General features: G+C 41.8%; 1 protein-coding gene across 4 annotated transcripts in view; it reads left to right on the top strand.

Annotated features, from left to right (window-relative positions):
• PCNX2 (pecanex 2) overlaps nucleotides 1-20,923 on the top strand; it is a 308,138-nt gene that overhangs the window by 258,020 nt on the left and 29,195 nt on the right. For all 4 annotated transcript variants that reach the window (XM_064383610.1, XM_064383609.1, XM_064383611.1 and 1 more), the window contains exons 26-28: nucleotides 7,483-7,736; nucleotides 15,030-15,263; nucleotides 17,050-17,162. In XM_064383610.1, the coding sequence (XP_064239680.1) occupies nucleotides 7,483-7,736; nucleotides 15,030-15,263; nucleotides 17,050-17,162 (601 nt within the window). The remainder of the gene's footprint in view (nucleotides 1-7,482; nucleotides 7,737-15,029; nucleotides 15,264-17,049; nucleotides 17,163-20,923) is intronic.

Here is a 20,923-nt window from a genome sequence, read left to right as displayed (position 1 = left end):
CTGTGAAATATTAAAACAGCCTGGCAAACCTTGTGCTTGCACTTACTGTGCAAAGTTCTGAACGGTGTTGTTCACCATATTGCACAATGTTCTCGTTATGAGGATCCTGGGGATATCATCTCTCTGGTGTCCTTGCCAGAAATAGCTATGATCCTTCCAAGGAATTAGTTTGTTTTTGCCCTAAAGACACAAGAAACCATTTACATTTTCCATCTACATTGGCTTCTGGAAAGCCCAGAGTGAAATCTGTGGATCACTTTTAGTAAATGAACTAGGTATCCTAGAATGCAGTTAGGACCCTTGACATCGTTTCTGTATTTGTATTTTTCTTACTTCTCATTTGGACTTAAATTTCTTCATTTGCTTTTATACTATGTATACCTTCTTAGATTAACTTTATTTCTTCTTGAAATCAGGTGGGAATAAATAAGTCTGGCTAGGCTTGGCATTGGTAGGTGTGACAAAGGTGTGACAATGTAAACACAGCCACAATTAGAGGTGCCAAGAGTCAGTTTGGATGGAAATACCAGACAGAGACAGCCTTGCCAGCTTGACATTTGTCTCTGCCAGTGCTGCAAAAGGTCACAATGTGTGGGTGGGTTGACTTTCAGCATTTCCTTTGGAGGGAATATGCTTCGAACTTCCTGAAAATATGGACCTTGATTTACATTTGGACAACACAGTTAGTGCATTTTCCAAAATTAGTGGGTTTCATTATTTTCATATTCTTTTTAAATATAATCTTGAGTGTGACTCTTTTACTCCTAAGAGCAGATTACCCAAGACTCACCTGAACTAAGCTTTTCAAATGTTGGCAGCTATGATGTGTCTGTCAAGTCTAAGCCATCCTTCATGGCAAACTGTTTCCTCTACTGCCCTTTCACCAGTGTAGAGTCGCCTGCATGTTCCTCATAGTCTACTGTGCTTTTTCACTTAGATGGCTAGAAATTCAAACTCTCCATCTTCTCATGCACACACAGACACACACATGTACATGCATTCACAGACCACAGACTCACACATATACTCATCCAACCAGCCCTCCAGTTTAATAAAAAGAGAAGAAAAAAAAAACCCTGACTTTCAGTTCAATGTGATAAATGGTAGAACTAGATGGAAGGATAAGGAAAGGGAAAATTGGAATGAAACTCACATTTTTGAGGTATGCTGTTTAACCAGTTTTGCTAATCTCTTCAAGTGAAAATCCTTATTTATGCTTCTTCCTTGTGTAAGTAATTTATTTCTGAAAACTGTCTTTTTTCCTCCATTGGAAGAGAATTTCTTCCTAAATTATATTATTAATGTACAGCAAGCCAGTGTTAGTGTGTCATGTGGCAGGGTGAGGCCCCACCCCCACCCCCACCCCCACTGGAGCCTAGGGTCTGAGGTCCTAGGGTCCCAGTGTACAGAGCAGTCAGGTTATGGTGGTCATTACTGTCTGGATGCCCCACTGTTTATAGTCCAGTATACGTTTCTGTACATCTTCACCAGAGGGAAGAAAAGTTTTATATTATAGAATGAGTTAAGAGATCCTTGAAATGTAAAAACAAAAACAACAACAACAAAAAGAATGCTTTCAGTCAAGAGCCAAAGCAAGGAAGCAAGAAGGTCTGGCAGAAAGACAAATGGAATCCTAAGATTTGCGATCAGCCTTTAACTGTCTTCCTTTTTATGTAGGCAACCTGCTTGGCTCTTCTCCTTCCTGACCTGGACTCCTATTTCATAGACTATTATCCTAATAACTCTGTATGTGCATTATGATTTGAAGGTTGTAGTTTTCCATCTATGGCTTATTATGGTCATCTCACTCCTGGGTTCTATATAAAAGCTTGGTCTAAACATAGCCTTTCTTTTTATCTACCACCATATGTGAGGTAATACAATATACTGCCATGGAGTTCCTTAGTTGGTGCCTGCTCATATAGAGACCTGGATAAGAACTTTTTATTTGTCTGTTCAGTCATTGCATCAACAACTTTGTTAGCACCTTCTAAGTACCAGATACTGTGAATAATGATATGGGATCCTAGAAAAAGTGAATAAAGAATAGGGTTGGGAGTGGGTGAGGTGAATTAAGTCTCCAAAGACAAGTAGAAAGCTTCAAAGACATTCTTCTGACCATGATTGAGTAAACAGTACTGAAATATCCTTACTACCATAAATAATTATAAAACTGAAAAATTATATTAATCAATGTTCAGATATTGGACAACAGGCAGTGCAAGACTCTGATCATTGAGAGAAAGGAAATACAAAAGTGAGCTTCATAATTGCCTCCGCTTTCTGCCTAGAGGTGCTTTCTTGTCTATAGTACAAGAAGGTGGAGCCCAAACAAAGCACTGTGGTCTTATTGAACCAGCGGGACAGAATCCGAGTCATGGGCTGCTGAAGTATCTGGACTTTATAGATCAGAGACCAGACCAGAATGAATTGCACAGAGGAGCTGCAGAAATTTGCATGGAGAACCCCTTTCATGATTAGATGGATATTAATCTGCTCTTGTGTAGGCATAGCCTGACAGAGAATGGTAACTGGAGTGACAAGATATAAATAGAGATTATGTAGGCTACACAGTGCTGAGAAATGTAGAAGCTCCAAATAGCCAGTGAGGAGACCTTGCTGAACGTCTCAGGAATTCAGTTGAGATCCCCAAATGACCAGGCTTCAGGAGTAGAGATATTACCACGCTAGAATAGGGACTACTCTGGACCTTCCCAGCCAAAGATTTAAAACAAGCTTTAAAGGGATCAAGCTGATAACCTGATGGGCAAATAAATTAACTGACAGAACATAGCTCTTTAAAACAAACAAACAAACAAAAAATCCACACTGCCAGGATTATAATATCAATGATACCTAGCATATAATAAGAGTTTTTAGATATGCAGAGAAGCAGAGAAAAATGACTCATACCAGGAAAATGAAACTATAAATAGAAACACACTCAAAGATTTTAGAATTAATAGAAAAAGTTTCCAACAGGTAAAAATGATCATAATGAATGAACTTATGGAGAAGGTAAGTAGAGAGGGTATAGAGACCATCCAGTCTGATGCAAATAATGAAAAGACTAAAGAAAACTTACAGAAACCCAATATCTTGTGGTACAACAGCAAGTGTTGTAACTTATGTGTAACTGGAGTCCTAAATGGAGAAGTGTGAAATAGGGGTGGAAAAGCAACTACGAACATATTATCCAAAATTTCTTTAATTGATGAAATATATGAGTCCATAGATCCCAGGAGCTCAACACATCCCAAGCAAGACAAACACAAAGAAAATCAAACCTAAACATATAATATTCAAATTTCTGAAAATTAAAGATAAAGAACAATTATAAGCACATGTGTAATTTTTAATTGTCATCTTACCAAGATCATGAGAGAGTTTAAAAACACATTATATAGAGATAACCAACAGTGTGAATTATCTCTGACTTCTCAAAAAAATGCAAGCCAGAAAACAATGGAATAATATTTTTAAGTGCATAAAGAAAAATCAAAAACAAAGAACTGTCAACTCGTAATTCTACATCTAGGAAAAATATTCTTCAAGAATAAAGATAAAATTAAAGTATTTTCAGATTAAAAAAAGCTAAGATGATTACCAACTGACATGCATTATTGGAAACACCAAAAGGAGTTCTTCAGGCTAAAAAACAACATTAGAGGAAAAATTGATTCTACGTGAAAGAATGAAGATTGTGAGAAATGGCAAATATGTGAGCAAAGATTTTTTTTTTTAATCTTTTAGAATTGATTGTTTAAGCAAAAAATGATGACAGTGTATCATTGAGTTAAAATTATATGTTGAAGTAAAATGACAATAACACAAATAACATGACAGGAAAAATATTTCATTGTAATATCTTACATCATTGGAGGATGCGTATGAAATTAATTCATAGTAGATTGTGATAAGACACACACATTATAATTCTTAGAGAAACTGCAAAAATTAAAGAGGTATGGCCAAAAAGCTGATTGAGTATTCTAACATATAAAAAAGAAATGCCAAAAGTTGCTTGATTAAAAAAGAATGACTGGAAAGAATGCAAATTTTAAAAGTTGGGTAAATAAAAACAAATAGCAAAATAGTCAACTTTCACCCAGTCATATAAATAACCACATTACATGTAAATGGATTAATCACTATAATTAAAAATTGGAGATCATCAGACTAGATAAAAAAGCAAGTCCTAACTATATGCTGTTTACGAGAGATGTTTTAACTATAAAGATCTGGAGAGTCCAAAGAACTCTCAAACCTATTTTGTTTCATGCTGTTTAAATAAAAAGACAGAAAATTATATTCCTTACAAACACTAATTATAAGAAACCTAGATTAGCTTTATTAATATCAGACTTCAAGGTGAGGTGTATGACCACATTAAAGAAGGATATTTCATAATAACCAAAGACTTAATTCATTAAGAAGACATAGTGGTCCTAAATGTGCATACACCTAATAACAACTACAAGAAGCAAAAACTGAAATAAAAGTAAAAACAGAAAAATCCACAATTATAGTTGAACACATCAACACTATACCTTCAGTAAATTATAGAAAATGTACGCAAAAACATTAGTGTCTAGAATATTTAAATGATACTATCAACCACTTTAAACTAATTGACATTTACAGAACGCTTCATGTAGCAACAGCAGAATACAGATGTTTTCAAGTGCACTTGAAACATTCACCAAAATAGGCCATATGCTAAGCCATCAAATGACTCTCAATAAATTTTAAGAGACTGAAATAATAAATGTTCATTCTCCAGTAATGCTGGAATTCAACTTGAAACTTACAAAAATTTATATCATAAAAATTCCCAAATATTTGGAAGATAACAACACATTTCTAAACTCATGAGTCAAAAAAGAAACAACTAAGTTAATCACAAAATAACTGAGCGAAATGAAAACAAAACAGCATATAAAAAATGTGTGGGATGCAACTAAAGCAATGCATAGAGAAAAATGTACAGCTGTAAAGGTTTATATAAGCAAAGAAGAAAGGTTTAAAATCAAGATGTAAGCCGGGGTTTGGCAAACTAGGGTTCACGAGCTTAGAACAGCTTTTACATTTTTAAAAGGAAGAGGGGAAGGGAAAGAGGAGAAGGAGGAGGAGGAGGAAGAGAGGCAGCTGCAACAGAGACCATATGTGGCCCACAAAGCTTCAAATATTTACTCTCTGGCCCTTTACAGAAAAAAGTTAGTGACACCTGATGTCAGTTTCCACCTCATACTAGAAGAAACTGATGAAGGTAAATCCAAAGCAAGTAAAAGGAATAAAAATTTAAAGATAAATGTTGGATGTCTATGGTTTCTCTAGAAAATAGAAAAGCAATAGAGGAAAATTAATGAAACCAAGTGATGCTTCTCTGGAAAAATCAAGGATGCCAAATTTTACCACTTCTAGTCAGCAGCATACAGGAGATCCTAGCCTGTGCAAGAAGGTGCCAAGAAAGATAGTCAAGTCAAAAAGATTGTTTAAACTTCTAGAAATTGTTGCCTATGTTCACTGTCTCTACTTTTTCCCCTCCCATTATTTCTTGAGTTCACTCTCATCAGACTACCCCTCCCCACCTTTCCACCACAGCCTCTCTTGCAAAGATCACCATACACCTCCATATTGCCAAATCTAACAGTTCATTCTTCATGTAATTTAACCTGTAAGCATCATTTGACGTAACTGACGTTCCCTCTTCCTTTAAACTCTTTTTTCACTTGTCTTTTGGGACTTCCTGGTTTTCTTTCTGACTCACTTGCCATTTCTGCTCCATCACTTTATTGGGATCTCTTCAGCTGTCCAAGCTTTAAATGTTACAATGCTCAGATTTTACTTCTCAGACCTCTTCTCCATGCTCTGTACACTCTCTTATTAGTATATAGGTGATTTGAAATAGCCCCTACATGCTAATAATTCTTCTAGATTTTATAAATCTCCAGCCAGGGCTTGTCCCCTGAGCTCCAGATTCCTTAAGCCAGCTGCCTCCCCGACATCTCCATTTTGATATATTAGGCACTTAAAACTTAACATATGTAAGAGTAAATCCCTGATCTTCCCTCCACTCCCACCCAAAGGCTGGCCCTCCTGCAATCTTCCTCTCTTCTGTAAACAGTAATTTCATTCTTCATCCTGCTTAGGACAGAAACCTTAGCATCATTCTTTTCTCATCTTTTCAATATCCCATATCTAAATTCGTCAACAAATCTCATCATACTGCTTTCAGATATATCTAGAATGTAATCATTTCTCACCACTTCCTCCAACCACCCAGGTCAAAGCCATCATTGCCTCCCATCTGGGTTAACTAACAGCTTCACAATTGATGCCTTGGCTCCCACTCTTGTTCCCTCGACAGTCCTTTCTCTGGGCAGCAAGCCAGAATGGTCCTCCTAAGACATAAGTCAGACCACATTTCTTTTTAGCTAAAGCCATGCAAGTGTTCCTCTAACTCATTCTAAGTAGGATCTGCCCCAGCTGCCTCTCTGCTGCATCTACTACTTTCCCACTTGTGCACTCCGCTATAGACTTTCTTGCTGCTTTGGGAACATAGAATAAGCATGTTCCCACCCCAAGGCCTTGGTCTTGGTCTTCCGTCTGCCTGGAATACCCTTTTCTCAGTTATCTGCACTGAGTTCCCCCCGACCTCCTTCAGTTCTCTACTCAGACATCCCAGGGAGGACTTCTCCGATCCCTTGTTTAAAATAGCTATTCCCACTCTGTCATTCTAGGTCTTTTTTGCTTTATTATTATTTGTTTGTCTGTCTTCTTTAACCTAAACTTTTATCAGTTTAGGTTAAGATCAGATAAGTTATACAAGGACAGGGATTTTACGTATTTTTTTCATTGCCGTATTCACAGTGCACTGGGTGCACTCAATATTTGGTGAATACATTAACTTATTAACTAGCTCATCTGTTTGTTTATTTATTTGTGTGTTTACTGAATTTCTACATGCCAGGCACTGCCCTTAGCTCACAATCTAATAAAAGTAATTGGAACAACTACCATTTTTTTCGTGGTGACTAATCACTTTGCATATGCCATTTGATTTCATCCTTACATTAGCCTGTTTTACAGATGAGGAATCAAGCTTGGACCAGTTAAATAACTGGACTAAAGTCAAGTAGTTAGTCTGTACTACCTTTTTCAAAACCTGTCTGTTGACTACTGCCTTCCACTGAAATGATGTCCTTCTGCATTGACATTGAGCTCATGTCTCCATAAACATTTTTAAATGGTTTAAGTATATTTTCTATAGAGACTCAGAATGAATGTGAGTGAATAAAAGAGTACATGATTATGAGAATTGTGACTTCTTTTGGCGACTTATTTGAGAATAAACGAATTTCCCGATTCCTCAACTCCCTTCAGCCTCTTCCCCTCTGATGAAGGCATGGGGAAATCCATTGACGCGAACATTTTAGCATGCCTTCTCATCAAACCTCCACCGTGTTTGTGCTCTGCCAGGAACCTACTGCCAGCAGAGAGAGGTGGAAGCCATCATGGAGGGCGACGAGGAGGACAGAGGCTGCTGCTGCTGCAAACCGGGCCACTTGCCCCACCTGCTGTCCTGTAATGCTGCCTTTCACCTCCGCTGGCTCACCTGGGAAATCACGCGGACCCAGTACATCCTGGAGGGCTACAGCATCCTGGACAACAACGCGGCCACCATGCTGCAAGTGTTTGACCTCCGAAGGATCCTCATCCGCTACTACATCAAGGTATTGCTCTGTTTTCCAAACACCTGTCTAAGACAGAATGCTAAGATGGCACAGGAAGCTCCGAAAGAGCTCTGCTGAAAGCTACATTTTGAGCCTCTCATCCTCGGCTTCTGAATTGGAAACCCAGCCATCTGGGGAACCATTGCTTTTGGAAAAATCCTAGAGGACTTTACTTTAACCTGAGGTTCGTGCTCTGGGTCATATGCTAAGCGTAGGCACCGATAGGCAGACCGTTTTCTTACCTAGGTCTTCTTTGTCTCTTCTACCACAGCATGATTTGCTTGTCCTGATGATGATGACAAATTTAAATACACTAGAAATATTACTAAGTCTCCATGTTTGAGTTATAAGTGTCAAATTAGGTGCTCTGCAAAGTGTCCACTTGAGAACCAGAATTGGATTTTAAGCTCATAAGGAGCACTCAAGATGTAGCTAAATCCTCCAGTCAGAATTGGTTATGATAGCCTTTTCTCCTATGGTTCACATGGAGACCAATCACATATTTTTTCAGTTGCTCAGTGCCTATGTCTGCCCAATCTGTATTCAACCTCAGAAATCATGGCAGTTTGGAGTGAGTCTCCTGGAAAACAAGTGTAGGACTTGACTGAGGATGTGTCGTGCTCATCAGGGCTGAGCTGTTTTCTGAAAGGGGAATGGGCAGGCGAGGGCTGTGTGGTGGAGGAAATCTTCTCTGTGGGTTTTATGCAGGAGATTTGAGGGGACTTGGCATGGTGGAAGTCCTGGATGGCCCACAGAAAGGTCATATTTTAATGCTGTTCAAAAAGAAGAAGCTCAACTTCTGAATTGGAAACCCAGCCATCTGGGGAACCATTGCTTTTGGAAAAATCCTAGAGGGCTTTGCTTTATGTGAGTGAATAAAAGAGTTCATGATTCATCAGAGACCACAAAGCTCCCTGCCAGCATGCTGAGGCAGGTGGTCCAGCAGAAATGAGGAAACCCAGAACGAAAAGATAACATGGCACCTAAAGTTTTAACTAGCTAACAAGCAAAGAGCATTGAGAAATTTGGAATAAAGCAAGGCATGGTGGCTCCTGCCTATAATCCCAGAGCTTTGAGAGGCCAAGGCAGAAGGATTGTTTGAGCCCAGGAGTTTCAGGCCAGCCTAGGCAACATAGCAAGACCCCATCTCTACAAAAAAAATCTAAAAATTAGCTAGATATCAAGTGCACACCTGTAGTCCCAGCTTCTCAGGAGGCTGAGGGAGGAGAATTGCTTGAGCCCAGGAATTTGAGGATGCAGTGAGCTGTGATTGCACCACTGCACTCCAGCCTGGGTGACAGAGCAAGACCCTGTCTCAAAAAAAAAAAAGTTTGGAATAGCTATTGGGGATTCCTGACATCCTTAATAGCTGCTGAAGCTAAATGGAAATAGAAGATAGTCTGTGAAATTCAGAAGGGTAAATAACTGTTAGATCTCATCCCTTTAGGTGATTGCAACACAAAATGTTTGCAAAACCCTTTCCTGTGGCAGAATATTTACAATAGTTTTAGCAGTTTGTGCTCACCATCTTTGTGTGTGCTAGAGATGCAAAACATTATATTCAGATTTCATACAGAACTATACATGTTGTGTCCAACATAAATTGGGGAAGATTTGGGAAGTAAATCAGGGAGTTATAACCTATCTTCTATTTCTAAACTTTAGGCAAACTCGATATACCAGTTGTGTTAGATTTGGCAGTGGGCCATGAAATAAGAGTGGCATGCATGTTAGAAGCTTATTTCTCTCGGACTTTGATGATGGTTGATATGGTCGCTTCCAGAATTTGAGTTCCACGATTTAAGTTACAGGCTTAAAGGGATAGAGGAAAGGACACAGAAAATGAAGACCAAGGGTATGCACCAGCTGCCCGTTAAAGAGGTTCTAGGACGTTGCCACAATATCTTCCTGCTGTACCCCATCAGCCAGAACATTGTCACATGCCACCTGGAAGAGGGTCTGGAAAGTGTATTTTGAGCAGCCATGAGCCCAGAATGAAATCGTTATGTTCACAGAAGAGGAGGAAACAGATGATAAATGGTAACCAGCCATCTCTGTTATATCCCTAATGGTAACCAGCCATCTCTGTTATATCCCTCGACAAGGAAAGTGTCCCTTGAGTATTTCCTTTAGTTTTCAGGAGGCAGGACAGGGTGGTTGCAGGAACAGCTAGATCCAGGGGCTGACTCAGCAAGAAGACTCACAGGCCCATGAAGCAAGTGGCTGGAAGGGGACAGCGAGGACCAGTCATGTGGGTCTAGACAGGCCAGGTAGATAAGCCCTGGAGTTGACATCTCCCTGTTGCCTCAAGAATTAGGCTAGACTCTTTCATCTGCTACCAAGAGACCTCCACTGTTGCTACTGGCTGTGTTTCCTACTCCCCTGCCCCCATCTCTCACTGTTTTGTGTACACACTGTGCACACACTACCTGTGCTCCCTGACTTACACGCTTACACACTGCTCGCTCCTCCTGTAGGGACTCTCATCTCCCTCCCACATGCCCACAGCTTCTCTTGCAACCTCGGTTCCAACAGCTCTTCCTCACCAGCTGGCTTACCCGGGGCCGTGCCTGGCATTCACCTCCCCTGCAGCCTTTCCTGCTTCACTTTATGGCAATTCCCTAAACAGAGCAGCCACACCTGAGTCCTCTTTGGGTCCTCAGAGCTCTGCTTGATGACCTGTATATCACATGGCCCAATCTGTTTTTTTTGTACTGAATGAACAAAGGTTCCAGAGAACATAGGTTTGGAGTCTGGGTCATACAGTCTGGAGAAAAGAGATCCTAATTCAGGCAAGGATTTGGTGACCTGCTGCAGGCACGAGTGGTGGGAGTGGGGTTCAATACTGAGCCACATCCCTGCCTTTCCATGAGTCAGACATGTGGACAGACCTGACCCCTCACCATGGGGCCAGCAGATCACCATGAGTAGGAAAGAAGGGAGGAGCAGTGAGAGTGAGATGCCCTGTCTGGGTCCATCCTCCCTGGCCTAACCCTGTTGGCTTTTACAGAGGCCTTGGGGATTCCATGACTAGACCAGCTTTTGATGCCTTCTTTCCTTGGACTGGTAGTTGATACTCACCTTTCTTTTCTCCTGATTGCTGGAAATGTGCCTCCCAGTCCCCTAGATAATTTCTAAGATGACAGTTTGCCATTTGACAAATCCAGGATCATGTCCAAATGGAAGAGGGCTCAGGAAGGCCGCCCAGAACCTGCTGGGTAATAGTTGGCTTATGGGAAAACAACACCCTTCACTCTGTTTTTTAAGAAAGGAGAGTGAAGACCGAATGGCCGTTGCAGGTGGGCTAGGAGAGGCAGGCAGTGCACAGGTGTGCTACCTAGCATGGCGCCTCTCACAAGCCAGAGCCAGGGCAAACCTAGAGCAGACTCCCCTCCTCCCCCGTGAGCTAGATAATTACACATTTGAATTCCATGGGCCTGGGGTGGGACCTAAGGACTTACATTGTTTAACAAGTTTCCTAAGTGATTTGATACACAACTAGAATTTGGAGCTACTACAGACATAACTGTGCCCACAGAAACAAGAATTTTCTTAACTCCAAGTCAGCACTCAGGATAGGGCTGAGATTTTTGGAGAGATGGGACCTCAGTGCTCCCATGTCTCATTCACCTTGGAACTGTCAGGCCTATTCTGCGAGGTTGCCTCCAAATACAACACTCAGTGCTTTCCTGCCCTTCCGCAAGGGGTGGCTCGGAACTTGCACTCATTCTCCAGTGCAGCTAGTTAAGGGAAATTTCAGGAGGGCTAAGTGGCTATTAGAACAGAAGAAACAGCATTTTGGGGGTTAAAAAAAGATTATTTTCTTCTTTGGCAGAGTTGCTAGGTAAACAAAGTTGCCTTTGTAGCTCTGAATTACTTAAAGTTTCAAGAGTTCGGTCCATTCTCTTTATTACTTTCTTACTGGAAAGGCAAAGTGAAAAGGAAGAAAATTTGAAATAATTCCTTTACTACAAGGGGAATTTTTTAAATCTCCTAATAAACTGGGTTAGTTCCCCCACCCTCTATGAATATATTTGAAATCATTTCCTTCCTGCCGACTTGAGGTTTTCCCTTGTGTCTCCTCCAGCTCTCTTCAATTTATTAGTGTTTAAAACCCTCTTAGCAGTCAAGGAATCTGCTTCTTTCTGTGTGGGCCTGGCGCTCTGGCTGCCATTGTTTCTGGGCAGCTCTTTTAGAAAGGAGATGCGATTATCACTGGCCTTGCAGAATGAGGAGTGAACAACCGGTCAGGTTGGTCTGCCTGCCAGGCCCCCCTTCCTAGAATGAGTTGTCTGAAAGAATATGCTGATCTACAATTGAAATGAGGAACCAGGAGGATCCCTGCTGGAGGAGCCAGTTATCATGAATTTATTCAGGAGGGGTCCAGCTTTTAACGTGGTCCAGGTTTACCCCATCAATTCATTGTCACTACCCCAAATTATCAGTTTTACTTAGTGTTGTATCCACTTCATCCTGACAGATTCTGAAGGATTTTACAGTGTTTATTGACTATGTCTCCATGACAGAAGTTCTGCCTAGATGGAATGGAGATAGGGTACGACTTGCAAAAAGTGGGGTGGTTCTGTTTTCTCCCGGTGAGAAGTGTTGGTGCTGTGATTTAGAAAGCTGAGCATCAAGCTGGGTTCTGTTCTGAAGTCAGCACTGCAGGGTTTTGCCAGACGACAGGAGGAAGTGCTAACCTCTGGGGTTCAAAGTCCTCATTAACTATTCTGACTTCATCGGCTGTGGGGTTGTTTTAATTCCTCCCTAGCAATGAATGAAAACATAAACTTTTGTCTTTCAATCTTTGTTTGTTTTTCTTATCTGGTATGTGATTAGGCCATATTGGGGGAAAACTAGACCAGATGTTCACTAGAGCTAGATGTTTGGAGAGACCAAATTTCTTTTTTCCCTTTGCAATGCTCAGCTGAGAAGCAGTGCCCATGGGCATGGGCTTCATTACTTTCTTTTGCTTGCAACTTTGGGCCGACGACTTAAACTGTCTGTAAATGATCCAGCCAACAAGGAGACAAGAGAGAACCCTCCAGATTCAAAGTTCATATTTGTGACTATGAGACGTGCACTCTGGTGACCACCGCAGACACAGCAGGTCTCCTGTCCCCTAATGCCATCCCCGTTCCCTCGCCCCTGTGCCTCAACCTCTCCTGGGCTGCTGCTACTGCTGCCACTGTCTGCCTCCCCTGTGAGCCCCATGCTCATCCTGCTTGCTGGGTAGGTAAGTCACAGATGTCAAAGACATGACTTTTTTTTCTACTCACACACATGTCAATGGGCCAGGCCCTGTGCTAAGTTCCTCATATACATTATCTCATTCTAAACCTCAGAACAGACATGCAACGTGGACATTATTAGCACGTCTTTCTTTTCCGCCTTTGCTTTCAGCTTCCTTGACTTCTTCTTCCATCACTCATTCTCTTCCTTCCTCTTTATATTGAAGAGATTTCTTGAGGCTGGCGTGGTTATCGTGGGGTGCAGGGTTACAGAGGATGGGAGAACAGGCACACTACTGAATTCCAGTGATTATCTGCAGATTTCATTTTTCCACTTCCTCATTTTTGGGACAGGTGGACTGTGGAGTCTAGTAGAAGATGTACCCAAAAGAAGGAAGACCATAAGCCATGAACCATGGACGAACCTCCCCAAAGTCCAGGCTGTCCTTAGTCCTCACAGCAGAAAACCTAAGTCATGCGTTTGCAGTTGTTTAGTGGAAATCAGAGGCTGTCTCTTCACCTGCTAAAATCCTGAAAAAAAAACCTTGAAACCAGATACCTCAGTAACCTGAGGCCTTGAGCTCTGGGTTTCATTTCCCAGCCAGAGGGAGGAAAGAGCCAGAGAGGGAGGGTGGGAGCTCCCCTAGAAAAGGGTTTCTCGGCCCACTCTACTTACAGGCATCAGTCACTGAAGACTTTGTTTCTGTCCACCCAATATTTGTTTCTTATTGCTTTCTCACTTAAAAAGAATGTGTTTTTTATAAACAGAGAAGAGCATCAGTTAAGTGTTTCTAACAGGAGCACAAATGCCTGCCTCCTTGCATCAAACACTGCAAGCCCCCTAGCCTCTCATGATTTCACGATGAGAGGTGCAGCCTCGCTCCAGGGGTGCCCCTCAGCCTCAACAGCCCGAAGCACCACTTGCTTTTTTCTGCTATAATGGAACTGTGGTGATGCTGGCAGTGACTCTGCAGCAGCACACCCTGATCCAAGCCTATCAGCCTTGGATTTTCATTTCCTCTGTCACATTTTTATTTCTTGAGGCCAGGTGCTAGCCTTTTTGAAGGAGGAATTCATTCAAAAACTACAAAATGGCTTTCCACAAAGCTGTTACTCAGAATAATCAAGCCCAAGGGAGGCATTTTCCCCAAGCGGGACTCATAAGTACAGTGTCTGATTAAGAAGGAAACATGGGTTCCTTGCGAATGTATCACAGATGTCCACTGTCTGGGCACTCAGGATTAAGTATGTGAAGGTTACAACAATTTCACATGGTCCATACTTTCCATAAGAACTGTGTTGTTTTGGCTGGGCACAGTGGATCACACCTGTAATCCTAGCACTTTGGGAGGCTGAGGCAGGAGGGTGATTGAGCCCAAGACAAGACTAGACTGGGCAACATGACCCTATCTCTACAAAAATAAAAACTAAAAAATTAGCCAGACATGGTGGCTTGTACCTGTAGTCCTAGTTGCTCCGGAGCTGAGGCAGGAGGATAGCTCGAGCCCAGGAGTTCAAGGCTTCAGTAAGCCATGACTGTACCACTGCACTTCAGCCTGGGTGTCAGAGAGAGAGACACTGCTGTCTCAAAAACAAACAAACAAACTCAAAACCCTGCTGTTTTAGCTCATTAAATACTCTTTGGCTAGGGCTCTGGAGGAGGGTCTACCCCAATCAACCTAGGTTGAATCAACCTAGCCTAGGACCCACCAAAGCCTGCAGCAACCCCAGCCAAGGGTGCTTTTGTGTGCTTCTCTCAGAGAGGACAGGGCTGACTGTCATTCTTCCTCATCACAGAAATTCTGTTCTGTTACATTCTGTTAGCATTACGTTCTTCTCACTTCCCTCTTCCCTACGATAACCCTTAAGAGAGGACATTTTAGAATGTCTGAAATGAGTTCTGTACATTACACCCAGCAGAAAATACAAATGATCCCACGTTGGGATTTCATGTCTCTTACTTTCCTGAGGTTGTTTTACTTTCTACCATTAAATAAATAAATAAATTCTTCCTGGCTTTAGAATAGCCGTAAAGGCTCAAAATCTTGCTTTTTCTCTGCAGAGTATAATATACTATATGGTAACATCTCCCAAACTCCTCTCCTGGATCAAAAATGAATCACTTCTGAAGTCCCTGCAGCCCTTTGCCAAGTGGCATTACATTGAGCGTGACCTTGCAATATTCAACATTAACACTGATGATGACTACGTCCCGTGTCTCCAGGGGATCACACGAGCTAGCTTCTGCAACGTTTATCTAGAATGGATTCAACACTGTGCTCGGAAGAGACAAGAGGTAGGTCAGGGAGGTGGGTGCTGGGGCATGGAATGGAAGTTTAATAAACAAAGAACATTGTCATGTCCATCTCTTTCTAATATTCTGTGGTAGACTTACAATACAGAGGATAGAAACAAAAAGCACTATTTGGATAAATGTTTATTGAAGGTAAGCAAAATTAAATAGGCGAATCAATATACCATGTCTCCAGTGAAGGAGACTTGAAGGTATATATCCCTTTATGCAGTGCTCAGGGCCAGTGCAGTTTTAAGCCTCTACTATAGCTTTTAAACATTTGCAGCTTCTCTGTGCTGGAATCAGGGGGATTTACTGAATATATTGAATCATGGGCATGAAAATTCTATTTAGCAATCAGATGGTCCAACTTAACTTCTGTCATCGTTATTTTGTGTGTCTGTGCTGTTATTGCTTATGTGCTGAGAACACTTCTCTGGAAGTGAATCCTGCCTTTTAGAAATATAATCAAGAATTATGACAGTTTATAAAAAGAGGAGAAGGGGCAGGGGAGGAGCAGAAGGGAGAGGGAGCAAAAGAAGGGAGCAGGTTTACTTTGCTTCTTAGGATTTGAAAAGCTGAGTCCATGGGTTGTTGTTGAAAAATGTGGGTGCAAGTTAGAAACAACTTCCTCAGCAGCTGACGCACTATGTGGCATGTGCTAGGCAGAAAAAACCAAACCAGCACACTAGCCAACGTCTGTGAATTTCTTATGGGTGATTAGAAACAGGTGGCAGAAGAAGCAGGTGGCAGAAGCTGCTTTGTCCAGACCAACCAGGAAGAAGGTGTGCTAATAATCTTAATTCATGCCAGCCTCTTTAACAGTTGAGATATACAAAGAATTGATTGATGTTATCGGCTATAGCTCCGTAATGGCTCTGTCCTTTCTCAGTTGGTTCATGGAATTATTTTATTTTTCTTGCAAAAGATATTTTGACTTTAATTTTTTCTCCATCCCCCTACTCTCCATTTCCCTCCCTTTAAAAAAAAAAAAATCTGACTTTGGACAATTTTTTTTAAGAGACAGAGTCTCACTCTCCCCAGGCTAGAGTACAGTGGAACAATCATAGCTCATTGCAGCCTCAAACTCCTGGGATCGAGTGATCCTCCTGTCTTAACCTCCCTAGTAGCTGGGACTTAAAGCACGTACCACCATGCCTGGCTAATCTTTAAAAACTTTTTTATGGAGATGGGGTTTTGCTATGTTGCTCAGGATGGTCTTGAACTCCTGGTCTCAAGTGATCCTCCCACCTTGGCTTCCCAAAGTGCTGGGATTACAGGTATGAACCACCATGCCCAAGCTGAAAGATTAATTTAGTTGTTGATTGTGGACTTACAGTCAACTGGTCAACCCACAGGGCTCCTTGTTACAGGGAGAACAGAGGATTCTCCTTCACATTGGATCCAAGTTCTTTTTCTCTCCCTGCTAGACCATGCTTCCCCTTTGCACTGGAGAGTGTTAAGGTGGGCACACCTATTTACTGTAATTACTGCCCAGTTTTGTGACCTGAAGTGCCATATTTCAAATCCCAGAAAAGCAGGTCATCAGTCCATGTTGTAGGCCTTTTTCTCCCCTAAAATAACTTTTCCACTTTTATTTTTCTTCCGTGTCCAACCACAGGAGAAACTCCTTCAGGGAGCTGAGAGTTCCCTGTCTGTGGGTCATCTTAGAGGGGACTGATGACCACGTGGTTGACTTACAAAGCCTACTGTCACTCTACTTTTATGATTCTGTGTTGGTACATATTGGAACCTGTGTGAAAGCTGAGTTAACTTCTTGCTCTTTCAGCCTTCAAAGACCCTGGACAGTGATGAGGACTCTCCCTTGGTGACTCTGTCCTTCGCCCTGTGCACCCTGGGGAGGAGAGCTCTGGGGACTGCCGCTCACAATATGGCCATCAGGTATCTGGGGGAGCAGTTGCAGTCTCTTAGGTACAGGCACCCACTTTTACATGTTTGACAGATTTTGTCAATCATTTTCTTTATTTTGAAGCTGGACTTCTTACACTACTTTCAGATAGTTCTTTTCATAATGAATTATGTTGGGCCTGCAAGCACATTTTTTTGATCACTGATCTTTTGGAGGATTCAATTTGGAAATATCATTCACATGGAACAATCAAGACCCAGGAATTCTGGGTGTAGGATCTTCTGTAGGTCCTTGCAGATTTGCTGGGAAGATTCAACGAAATCACGCCTGTGAAGTGTCTAGCACAGTACCTAACAGAGTTGGCGCTCAATCAGTGTTAGTTCCCTTCCCCTAATTGTCTTCATAAAAGAAAGTCTTCACATCTGAGCTCTAGTCCATACCCTGCTTCACCCTGTCTCCTGAGTGCCCAGACAGTGCCCAATTAATTGGATGCCACTTCTGTTTTTCAAACCCTTTTCTCTATTGTATCTCTTCTCTAAGTAGGTAAATAGCTCACGTCTCTCTTTTTAAAGAACAAAAGCAAAATTAAACTCTTCTGGCTCTTGGGCACCCTGTGTCACTCAGGTGATGTCGTCCACCAAGGAAACAGTACTCATGTCAAACTGCTCTTAATGAATTTCACCAGCCACCTTCAAATCACCCAAATCAGTGGCCATTGCACAGATGTTCACTTTCGTAGCAGCTGGGTAGATGATTAAAATAACAAGCTCTTTCGTTGGATCAATTTGAAATGTTTTATAAACTTCACATTACAAATATTATTTCAGTTCATATCTAAGACATTTTCAAAGACTTTTTCAGTCTTGTTCTTTGTGTAACTTGTTCAGATGTTCCTGATCCAGGCATTTCTTGCTTGGTCTGCTTTATTTCTTTTTCTTTAACTAAACGCCATGCTTACCAGCTGCTTTTTTGGTGTTTAGCACTATGAGCTGTGACCCTGAACTCCGCCTGCCGACTGGAATCACCTTGATGAGCCGTTCTCCACCCCACGTGCACATTAAGATCTCCTGTCAGGCTTTTAAATATTCTGATGCCCAGGATATTTAATCAATTCCATCCGCACCTCTGTGGTGGAACCACAGATCCCAAGTTTCAAAAGCTCCCAAGGCGAATTCAGTGGGCAGCCAAGCTTAAGAACCACACAAACATAGGGAGCTTGGAGGAGAAAGGGTGCCTCTCCTTAGCCTGCCCCTCTGGGTTTTCTTCTACTTGGACTTGCTTCATTGTGTCTATATTATTGACGATGCACTGCAGAAGGGGTTCTTTTGATATTGAATTGAGTGAGTTTTGTGTGGTTAGGTTGGATTTTAAACTCATTAAGGGCAAAACTCACCTGTCTATTTGTTTAGCAACCTTCAGAGTTCTGGGGTATCAGATAAACAAGCCCAGGGAGATTTGTTGACTGTGTTTCTGAATGTCCTTGAAAGGGACAGCTGTGAGTCTACTCTGGTGGCAAGTGGCTGGGAGGTATCATCAATAAGAGTTGTGAATTGATAAAGGGTAAAGTGTGGTGGCTAGCAGCACTTTCCATTTCCCTCTGGATGCCTCCAAGCATCCAGAGTCACCTGAGGGACTGGAGTCACCAAGAGGGACAGGCAGGAAACAAAGGTAGTTAGAATTTGTGACATCAATTATTCTTTCAACTCCCACATCTCAGAATTTCATGATCTCTTTTACATGTGAGAAATGCCAAAAGCCTGACCCTTTAAGTCTCATGTTAATGCTTGTTTTAGGCCAATCTTCTGGAAAGAAGCTGGCTGGCCTCCAGTCTCTCCCCGTCCTCCCTGACCCACTCTCACAGTGGACTCAGGGCATTCTGTTTGTGGCCATCTGGGACTAAGCTTGATGATTGTTGCAGGTCTAGCAGAAGACTCCTCTGTGGGATTCATAAAACATTATGATGTGGACCCTAAGAGCGGGCTCCTTATTAAACTGTAAGCAAAGAACAGTGTTTGAGAAGGGTTTCATAGGATCTTGCACTTGAAATCACAAAATGACTCTTCAGATATTCGTAGCACCTGGGAAGATGAATAAAATAACAAGCTCTTTTGTTGGATCAATTTGAAATATTTTATAAACTTCAAATTACAAATATTACTTGAGTTAATACCTAAGACATTTCCAAAGGCTTTTTCAGTCTTGTTCTTTGTGTAAGTTGTTCAGATGTTCCTTTTCCAGGCATTTCTTGCTTGGCCCACTTCATTTCTTTTTCTTTATTTAAACGCCATGCTTACCAGCTGCTTTTTAAAACTTTGTTTTGACGGGATTTCCTTTGTTTCAAATAGTTTCTCATACTCGATGTCAACTCTGCTTGCTGCAGACATGGTGATGAGATAACTCTGGGGAGAATCCTCTCAGTATTCTAGGGAAATACTTGATTATTTGGGACTGGTTCACTTCACTGAGAAGTTCCACGACATAGAAAGATCCTCCGAGACGCTTTCATTTCAGTTTTTTCACTTACAAAAGGCAACTTCTTTTACATCCCACCCCCTAAGCCCATGGTGTGAAGTCCATGACGTTCTGACCTGGTTGGATGTGCCTGGGGAGCAGGGTGGAGGGGAGGCTGTGGGAGGGGAGGCTGGAGCCTGGCACGGCTCCACCGCTCTTCAACCCACAGCTGGGATTTCTATTTAAACTATTTATGGCGAGGGTTCCATAAATAGTTTGACTTGAAAAAAATAGTCTGCAGAGCTCAAACAAATTTTACACATAATTTTTATAGATACTGTTTAGGGAAAAACTCTCAAACACAAAAACAACAACCATCATCAACACAGAAGATTTCTGTGGCCCCAGAATATGTGGGGATTTCTCCCTGTAAGAAAGCAGCTCTGCAGTGGACACTAGCTGGGTGTCTCCCAGTTCACTTCTGACACTACCCAGAGAGGGTGTCAGATCCCACAGGTTGAAGGTTGAGGCCCACGCGTCTGGGCTTGCCGAACTTCTGACCGACTGACATCTACAGGGGTGCCGTGATTCCCTCTTTGGGGGTCAATTAATTTGCCAGAGCAGCTTACAGATTCCAGGAAAACACGTTTACTGGTTGATTATGAAGGATATTTTAAAGGATACAGATAAACAGCCAGATGAAGAGATGCATAGGGCCAGGTCTGGGAAGGTCCTGAGCACAGGAGCTTCCATTCCTGTGAAGTTGGGGTGCACCACTCTCCAGGCATGTGGATGAATTCTTCACCTTCCAATCTACCTCCACGTGTTCAGCTCTCCAGAAGCTCTGGGAACTGTGTTCTATGTACCTTTTATAGAGTGTCATTGGTCGTCCATGATTGAAGCTTGGACAGCTGTGCAGACATGTGATGGGTCAGAAAGGGCATTATGTAAACCTAGCAAGGCCTGTGTGCTCAGGTTCTTCTTGGCCTCTCTGTGCTGCATTCTTTTCTCCAGAATAAGGGACAGGAAGAACCCTTTCTGGAATGAGGGTCTAATGACCCACAGTCAGATTCAAGTCTTGCTTTGGCCAGGTGAAAGGAGGACAGGAGAAGGTCAGAGAGAGATTCTGTTTCATGAGACCTGCTTCGGAGGCTTGAAGTGCCCCGGTACTGCTACATGGGTTATAGGAGTTATGAGGCTGAAATTGTGGATGAATATCTATCTATCTATCATCTATCTATCTATCAAGTCATATCATAAGTAATAAAATAAAATTTGAATATATTTATTTAATATTTAAGTGATAAAATAAAATAATACATATATATGTAAAATCATGATA

Source organism: Aotus nancymaae, unplaced genomic scaffold, assembly GCF_030222135.1.
Source record: "Aotus nancymaae isolate 86718 unplaced genomic scaffold, 86718_ANA_hifiasm-v0.15.2.pri h1tg000032l_0, whole genome shotgun sequence".
In the NCBI taxonomy this organism is placed as follows: Eukaryota; Metazoa; Chordata; class Mammalia; order Primates; family Aotidae; genus Aotus; species Aotus nancymaae.
Note: the sequence above shows the minus strand (reverse complement) of the source record. Positions and strands in the feature narration are given on the sequence as shown.